Source organism: Oncorhynchus gorbuscha, linkage group LG19, assembly GCF_021184085.1.
Source record: "Oncorhynchus gorbuscha isolate QuinsamMale2020 ecotype Even-year linkage group LG19, OgorEven_v1.0, whole genome shotgun sequence".
Taxonomy (NCBI): domain Eukaryota; kingdom Metazoa; phylum Chordata; class Actinopteri; order Salmoniformes; family Salmonidae; genus Oncorhynchus; species Oncorhynchus gorbuscha.
In genome coordinates this window covers 1,668,480-1,677,789 of record NC_060191.1, presented here as the reverse complement: position 1 = coordinate 1,677,789, position 9,310 = coordinate 1,668,480, and the positions used below count along the sequence as shown (strand labels likewise).

At 46.9% G+C, this 9,310-nt stretch overlaps 1 protein-coding gene and 1 long non-coding RNA gene across 2 annotated transcripts in view; both read left to right on the top strand.

The window, feature by feature from the left end:
* Window positions 1–784: 784 nt before the first annotated feature.
* On the top strand, window positions 785–8,310 carry LOC124005333. The gene is made up of 4 exons (XR_006833604.1): window positions 785–847; window positions 7,539–7,600; window positions 7,697–8,144; window positions 8,283–8,310. It is a non-coding gene; the product is annotated as an uncharacterized LOC124005333 (long non-coding RNA).
* A 32-nt stretch (window positions 8,311–8,342) lies between these two features.
* LOC124005918 overlaps window positions 8,343–9,310 on the top strand; it is a 4,449-nt gene continuing 3,481 nt past the window's right edge. The window contains exons 1-2 of the mRNA XM_046315559.1: window positions 8,343–8,524; window positions 8,781–8,804. Of these exons, the coding sequence (XP_046171515.1) occupies window positions 8,789–8,804 (16 nt within the window). The 5' untranslated portion in view covers window positions 8,343–8,524; window positions 8,781–8,788. The remainder of the gene's footprint in view (window positions 8,525–8,780; window positions 8,805–9,310) is intronic.

Below are 9,310 nucleotides of genomic sequence, written 5' to 3'. Positions count from 1 at the left end.
TCCTGCTGTTTGTACACTCTTTTTTTAGTATCTGTACATAAAGTCTATAGCAACACTATTCCAGGCCCTGGGGGCCTCTCTGAGCCTTTCTCCTGCCCTCTGGCCCTGACTCTGGCCACGACTGCTGCCTTTCTCCTGATATCTCTCTGGCCTGACTCTGGCCCTGACTCTGGCCCTGACTCTGGCCCTGACTCTTGGCCCTGACTCTGGCCCTGACTCTGGCCCTGACTCTGGCCCTGACTCTGTGGCCTGACTCTGGCCCTGACTCTGGCCCTGACTCTATCAATGTAATGTAATCGCCCATGACAGGCACACACTTGGTTTCCCAGGTTTAAATCAGTCGAGAAAGAAAGAATGAAAACCAGAACTGTGGACCTTGAGAGGCCAGGATTTCAATATTGCTGGCCTACTGTAAGCCTATCTATAGCCTGTGCTGAAGTACTGTCTGACTTGCAGGTGCTGGTCAGAGCCACGAGGGCAATGTCTGACAGCAGTGGTGCTCTCCAACAGCAGTAGCTGGACTGTCCTCACAGCTGGTACGCTCTCTTTACACTTTAGTGTGTGTGTGTGTGTGTGTGTGTGTGTGTGTGTGTGTGTGTGTGTGTGTGTGTGTGTGTGTGTGTGTGTGTGTGTGTGTGTGTGTGTGTGTGTGTGTGTGCGAACTGCAGAGTTTACAAAAGTTTGAGTTTTGAACATGCTTTTCAAATGGGATTAATGTGTCACTAGTATGGGTCAATTAAATAATGTGTGTCTCAGGAGACTGTTGCTGAGACACTGAGGCCTATAGCGGAGGGAACAGAACACCATGAAGAAACACCCAGTCATACTGCTGCAGAGAAACCTACAGGTACACCCAGTCATACTGCTGCAGAGAAACCTACAGGTACACCCAGTCATACTGCTGCTGAGAAACTACAGGTACACCCAGTCATACTGCTGCAGAGAAACCTACAGGTACACCAAGTCATACTGCTGGGGGTAAACGTACAGGTACGCCAAGTCATACTGCTGGGGGAAACGTGCAGGTACGCCCAGTCATACTGCTGGGGGAAACGTGCAGGTACGCCCAGTCATACTGCTGGGGGAACGTACAGGTACGCCCAGTCATACTGCTGGGGAAACGTACAGGTACGCAGTCATACTGCTGGGGGAAACGTGCAGGTACGCCCAGTCATACTGCTGCAGAGAAACCTGCAGGTACGCCAGTCATACTGCTGCAGAGAAATCTACAGGTACGCCCAGTCATACTGCTGTGAGAAACGTACAGGTAAGCCCAGTCATACTGCTGGGGAAACGTACAGGTACGCCCAGTCATACTGCTGGGGAAACGTACAGGTACGCCCAGTCATACTGCTGTGGAGAAAACCTACAGGTACGCCCAGTCATACTGCTGGGGAAACGTACAGGTACGCCCAGTCATACTGCTGGGGAAACGTGCAGGTACGCCCAGTCATACTGCTGGGGAAACGTACAGGTACGCCCAGTCATACTGCTGGGAACGTACAGGTGCGCCCAGTCATACTGCTGGGGGAACAGATTACAGGTATGCCCAGTCATACTGCTGGGGGAACGTACAGGTACGCCAAGTCATATACTGCTGGGGGAAACGTACAGGTACGCCCAGTCATACTGTTGCGGAGAAACCTACAGGTACGCCCAGTCATACTGCTGCGGGGAAACCTACAGGTACGCCCAGTCATACTGCTGCAGAGAAACCTACAGGTACGCCAGTCATACTGCTGTAGAGAAACGTACCGGTACGCCAAGTCATACTGCTGGGGAAACGTACAGGTACGCCCAGTCCGCCTGCTGGGAAACGTACAGGTACGCCCAGTCATACTGCTGTGGAGAAACCTACAGGCACGCCCAGTCATACTGCTGGGGGAACGACAGGCACGCCTCATACTGCTGGGGGAAGCGTACAGAATGCCCAGTCAATACTGCTGGGGAAACGTACAGGTACGCCCAGTCATACTGCTGGAATGTACAGGTACGCCCAGTCATACTGCTGGGGAAACGTACAGGCACGCCAGTCATACTGCTGGAAACGTACAGGTGCCCAGTCATACTGCTGGGGAACGACAGGGTACATACTGCTGGGGGGAACCTGCAGGTACGCCCAGTCATACTGCTGCGGAGAAACCTACAGGTACGCCCAGTCATACTGCTGCGGGGAAACCTACAGGTACGCCCAGTCATACTGCTGCGGGGAAACCTACAGGTACGCCCAGTCCTGCTGCTGCGGGGAAACCTACAGGTACGCCCAGTCCTGCTGCTGGGAAACCTACAGGTACGCCCAGTCCTACTGCTGCGGGGAAACCTACAGGTACGCCCAGTCCCTACTGCTGCGGGAAACCTACAGGTACGCCCAGTCCTACTGCTGCGGGGAAACGTACAGGTCGCCAAGTCATACTGCTGGGGGGAAACCTACAGGTACGCCCAGTCATACTGTTGCGGAGAAACCTACAGGTACGCCCAGTCATACTGCTGCGGGGAAACCTACAGGTACGCCCAGTCATACTGCTGCGGGGAAACCTACAGGGAAGCCCAGTTATACTGCTGCGGGGAAACCTACAGGTACGCCCAGTCCTACTGCTGCGGGGAAACCTACAGGTACGCCCAGTCCTACTGCTGCGGGGAAACCTACAGGTACGCCCAGTCCTACTGCTGCGGGGAAACCTACAGGTACGCCCAGTCCTACTGCTGCGGGGAAACCTACAGGTACGCCCAAAAGTATTGGACATGTTTTGGCTCTGTACTCCAGCACTTTGGATTTGAAATGAAGTTCAAGTGCAGACTCAAGCTTTGATTTGATGGTATTTTCATACATATTGGGTGAACTGTGTAGAAATAACTGCACTTGTTGTACCCTAATATAGGGAACAAATGAACTTTTCTATTAAAGTAGTCAAACATTTATTATTACATAAAGCGTGAGACTTGTTGGATCCATTTGCTGTTTGTTTTGGTTGTTTCAGATTATTTTTTGCCCAATAGAAATGAATGGCAAATGAATGAATTGTATAATTTTTTGGGTCACTTTTATTGTAAAATAAGAATATAATCAAATCAAATCAAATTTATTTATATAGCCCTTCGTACATCAGCTGATATCTCAAAGTGCTGTACAGAAACCCAGCCTAAAACCCCAAACAGCAAACAATGCAGGTGTAAAAGCACGGTGGCTAGGAAAAACTCCCTAGAAGGCCAAAACCTAGGAAGAAACCTAGAGAGGAACCGGGCTATGTGGGGTGGCCAGTCCTCTTCTGGCTGTGCCGGGTAGAGATTATAACAGAACATGACCAAGATGTTCAAATGTTCATAAATGACCAGCATGGTCAAATAATAATAAGGCAGAACAGTTGAAACTGGAGCAGCAGCACAGTCAGGTGGACTGGGGACAGCAAGGAGTCATCATGTCAGGTAGTCCTGGGGCATGGTCTAGGGCTCAGGTCCTCCGAGAGAGAAAAGAAAGAGAGAAGGAGAGAATTAGAGAACGCACACTTAGATTCACACAGGACACCGAATAGGACAGGAGAAGTACTCCAGATAAACAAACTGACCCTAGCCCCCGACACATAAGCTACTGCAGCATAAATACTGGAGCTGAGACCGGAGGGTCAGGAGACACTGTGGCCCCATCCGAGGACACCCCGGACAGGGCCAAACAGGAAGGATATAACCCCACCCACTTTGCCAAAGCACAGCCCCCACACCACTAGAGGAAATCTTCAACCACCAACTTACCATCCTGAGACAAGGCCGAGTATAGCCCACAAAGATCTCCGACACGGTACAACCCAAGGGGGAACCCAGACAGGCCGACCACAACAGTGAATCAACCCACCCAGGTGGCACCCCCAGGGGCGGCACGAGAGAGCCCCAGTGCCAGTGACTCAGCCCCCGTAACAGGGTGTTTATATGTTTATAAACACTTCTACATTAATGTGGGAGCTGCCAAGATTATGGATTGATATAAAATGCTAAACTCTCCTGTTATTGTAATGGTGAGATTAGCATGTCAGGTATGATATAAAATGCTAAACTCTCCTGTTATTGTAATGGTGAGAGATTAGCATGTCGTGGGGTATGATATAAAATGCTAACCTTTCCTGTTATTGTAATGGTGAGAGATTAGCATGTCGTGGGGGTATGATATAAAATGCTAACCTCCTGTTATTGTAATGGTGAGAGATTAGCATGTTGTAGGGGTATGATATAAAATGCTAACCTTTCCTGTTATTGTAATGGTGAGAGATTAGCATGTTTTGGGGGTATGATATAAAATGCTAACCTCTCCTGTTATTGTAATGGTGAGAGATTAGCATGTCGTGGGGGTATGATATAAAATGCTAACCTCTCCTGTTATTGTAATGGTGAGAGATTAGCATGTTGTAGGGGTATGATATAAAATGCTAACCTCTCCTGTTATTGTAATGGTGAGAGATAAGCATGTTGTGGGGGTATAATATGTGTGTCTAACTTTCTGACTCCTCATTATTCAGGACTATCCATAATTATGGTGGCATCCACATTCATGTAGAAGTGTTTTGAAGTGTTTATTTACAATAAAAGTGACTACAAAATGACACTACATTATTTACCATTCATTTCCATTGGGCACAACATAATATGAAACACAACCAGAACAAACTGCAAATGCATCCAACAAGTTTGTAGAGTAACACGCTTACTGCAATCATTGTGTGCTAGGAATATGGTACCAAATACTAAACTTTAGACTAATTTAATACACAACATAAATGAATTTGTCCCAGTACTTTTGGTCCCCTAAAATGTGAGGACTATGTACAAAAAGTTCTGTAATTTCTCTATGGATGAATATACCCTCATTAAAATTGAGTCTGTACTTTAACCTCAGTCACCGTATCATTTCAAATCCAAAGTGCCGGAGTACAGAGCCAAAACGACAACAAAACATTCACTGTCCCAATACTTTCGGAGTTTATTGTATTGCCACATGAGAACCTATAGGTACACAACACATATTGCAACAGTGGGGATTTTAGCATGTAAATCTTGTTGGGGCAAACTCCAAAAGAAATTTGATTCATGCCAATAAAGCCACTAAACAACACTACACAATACATCAATTGCTATATAATGGTGACGAGCAGTTCCCACAAACTGTTAGGTCCTACATAAAGCTGTCCCAACAGCAGTGCTTTCTTTTCCACACCATGTAGTGAATCCTTACCACTGTTACACCTGGCTATCAGCTGGGTCTTGTCTGGCAACGACACAGTTTATTCAGCCTCATTTACTGCCTTTAAAAAAACAGCAAATATGGCGGACTTGTTTAAACAAATGTGGTTTCTGACAATTAAGCTGTACAAACTTGTGCCATAAAGGGAACGATGAGCGGATAAGAATCAATCCGTAATTTTGATTAAGACATTAATGAGCGACTAAAATGGATGTAGTCAATAACTTTGTTCAGCACTTTTGAAATATTCAGTGACAGAATTCATAACATGGGCTGTTCTTACAGTGTTCTCCCTGTACACCAAGTCAGAACCGTAGGATCAATAAAGTGGGCATATAAGCAGACAATGAAAGCTCTTACAATATTCAGTGACTACATTTCTCTAAAACAGGCTATAGGCACAAGTCAGAACAGTAGACTAAATTATGAGGGGGCAAGTTAACAAATCTATTAGGGTGAGGCACATGAGCTACTAATAGCTTCCTACACAACATACTTAGCTGGAGTATACATATCTCCCTGGCATATTACATCATTTATGCAGCAGCATACAAGACATGTTTGGACTCACATTGTTGTGCTCACTTGAACAGGAAGGTGGTGCAGCGGTCCATCTTGTGGGAAAATTTTGTCAGCAAACTTTCATCAAAGTCTGGCATTCTCTGGATTTATGGTGCTTTCAAGACAACTGGGAACTCTTTTTTAAAAATTTATTTATTTATTTTTTCCACCCCAGAGTTCCCACTTGTCTTGAACTCAAGTCTGAGATTTCCCAGTTCCGAAATCTGCCGTGTTCAAAACAACGTGGCAGATTTCGGAACTGGGAAATCTGACTTGAGTGAGTTTATCCTTTTAAGCTTGGAAAAGAGACCATTAAACCCACACCCTCTCCACTGAATAGCAGACTAGTGATTTCTTTGCAATGCTTGCAGTTAGCCACTGATTCCTTCCAAACCACTGTTGAATTTGCGATTTCCTACTTGTTGTGTAATGTTTGTCCAATGGCCAAATTGCAACGATAGATTTTGTATAGTTTCCCTTCATATGACAATAATTGAAAATGATTTGCCAGTACATTGTCGACCTGACTCATGATGACTGTTTGCTAGATACGATTTTGAAAGTATCATGTTGACATGATCAGTCCAATCAAAGCTACGGTAGATGGTGTATTCAGAAAGTATTCAGACCTATTGACTTTTTCCACATTTTGTTACATTACAGCCGTAGTTTTTTTTAATCAACTTGTCCTGAAGCCACTCCTGGGTTGTCCGGGCTGTGTGCTTAGTGTCGTTGTCCTGTTGGAAGATGAACCTTCCCCCCAGTCTGAGGTCCTGAGCGCTCTGGAGCAGGTTTTCATCAAGGATCTCACTGTACTTTGCTCCGACCATCTTTCCCTTGATCCTGACTAGTTTCCCAGTCCCTGTAGCTGAAAAACATCACCACAGCATGATGCTGCCACCACAATGCTTCACCGTAGGGATGGTGCAAGGTTTCCTCCAGACGTGACACTTGGTATTCAGGCCAAATTGTTCAATCTTGGTTTCATCAGACCAGAGCATCTTGTTTCTCATGGTCTAAGAGACCTTCAGGTGCCTTTTGGCAAATTTCAAGTTGGCTGTCGTGTGCCTTTAACTGAGCAGTGGCTTCCGTCTGGCCACTCTACCATAAAGGCCTGATTGGCGGAGTGCTGCAGAGATGGTTGTCCTTCTGGAATGTTCTCCCATCTCCACAGAGGAACTCTGGAACTCTGTCAAAGTGACCATAGGGTTCTTGGTCACCTCCCTGACCCGGGCCCTTCTTCCCTGATTGCTCAGTTTGGCTGGGCAGCCAGTTCTAGGATGAATCTTGGTGTTTCCAAACGCCTTCCATTTTAAATTATGGAGTCCACTGTGTTCTTGAGGACCTTCATTGCTGCAGAATCTCCCTGTAGATTTTGCGTTGACGTAGTGTCCCCATGAGTGACAGAACACTGACCCAATCACGACCCAACTAGAGAACACTTTCAACCCCTTCACTCTGTATTTTCCTCTGGCTGCCCCACCACCACAGAAAGTGCTGAGCCTGGCAAACAAAACTGCATTTTGGAGCTGCGTTACTCAAGAAATTTAAAAAGAGACCATGTTTGTATGCAGCGTTATTAACTCATTGTTTGCAAACTGATATGTGAAACGTATTAATGCCAAAATAACATACAAAACAGGTGGGCTCTGCCCTGCCGTGAATGATGGGTAGCAACGGCAATAGTATAACCTACAGGCACTAATACTGTTATACTACTTAACCTCTAACATGTCTGTCTGTCTATCAGAGAGTAGGCCTGGGGAGGATGCTGTGTCTGCTGAAGAGTCTCACTCTGTGAAGCTACAGCAGGTTAGAGATCCATCTCTATTGACACCCCACCGAGGATCATATCTAGCTAGAGGAAACACTGACTGACACTAACAGTTGTTTCACATCCATCCCCAGGAGGCCCAGGAAACACAACCAGAGAGGGACAAGGATTACACCCCTGTTGTAGAGAGTCCCACCCATGACCTTCCTTTTGACCCTGCCCCTGACTCTACCCCTGCCCTTGACTCCACCTCTGCTAGTGTTGCTCCTCTGAGCTCTCTGTTAGAAGTCCCCGTCCCCACAGGGCTTGACTCAGATACACACAGCCAATCCAGAAGCCTCCCTGGGAACCCAGCCCCTCCCATCTCTGACCCTGATTCGTTCTCCGACTCCTACACCCACATTAGCTCCTCCCCCGACCTTGAAGAGCCCCCAGCCTTGCTGCTCAACACTGAGCCACCGGAAGAGGTGGGGCTTGTACAGGAAGCGGAGGGGTATATACAGGATGTGCATCATCATTATGAGGAGGGGCTTGTGCAGGAAGAGGAGGAGTCTGATCTGTCTGAGGTCAGGGCCAAGACAGGTGAGACACAAGGCATCTGAATGGAGCACCGTAACGACATTAGCTTCACTGTCAATTCTCCTTAAAATGTAGTTTGTGTGAACTGTCCCTTTAACGCTAATGTTCAGTGGCTATAACTCCTCTATCTCCCTGGGCCAGACTCCCATCTGGAAGGGGAAGTGGTGGGGAGGAGGAGGAAGGGGTGTCAGGGGTGAGGAGGAGGCGGGGGTCTCTCCTGGCAGCTCTGGAGCGGATCGGGAGAAAGGAGGAGGAAGAGGAGGAGGAGGAGGATGAGTTCCGGATTCTGCAGCAGAGGGAGCAAGAGGAGACTGGTTTCTCTCTCAACAAGTGCATCCTAGGAGCTGTCATACTGCTGGGCCTCGGAACCATCTTCTTCTCAGGTGTGTGTCTCTGCAGTTTCTGTTACCATGGTAACATACAATATTGTTACCTTTAAGTGACCTGTGTACAACCTACACACACCTGTATGTCACCTGTGCCTGTCTCTTCTCTTTGACGGTAACACGATGTGCTTCACATAATGATGAATGATGAGACTAAAGGGATTTGTCCCCCACATCACAGCTAGTCAGTAGTGTGTTCGTTGAAGTCGTGGTCGCAGATAAAGGTGTATCTGAGACTGTATTATGTCTACAGGTGTCTTCATGGACCTGGATGATGGTAGGTGTGTGTGTGTGTGTGTGTGTGTGTGTGTGTGTGTGTGTGTGTGTGTGTGTGTGTGTGTGTGTGTGTGTGTGTGTGTGTGTGTGTGTGTGTCAGAGGAAAAGAGGAGTGTTATGCGATTAACACTCACATGCTTGGTTGACAGTGCTCTCCATGCTTTCCCAAGATGCACTGCTCTCTCTAGATCTACACTGTATATAATATTACTATTCAATGAATGTTAGAAATTGATATTCGCTTAATGATTTAGTTTTTTCCCCTGTATAACTGAAGGGTTACTTAGCCAATTACAAATGACAAGGGCACGTTGATAATGATAACGCGCGTGTGTGTGTGCATGCTGAGGGGCTTTGTGCAGGTGAATGTTGCCTGACCATCCTCATGACACCATTTGAGTGTGTTTTGATGCTTCATGTTGTTTCTCAATGCTTTGATGAGGAGGCTCCTGACATGCACTGATGCACTGTGTTGCATTCCATCCTTGTGTGTTGTTGTCGTGGTGA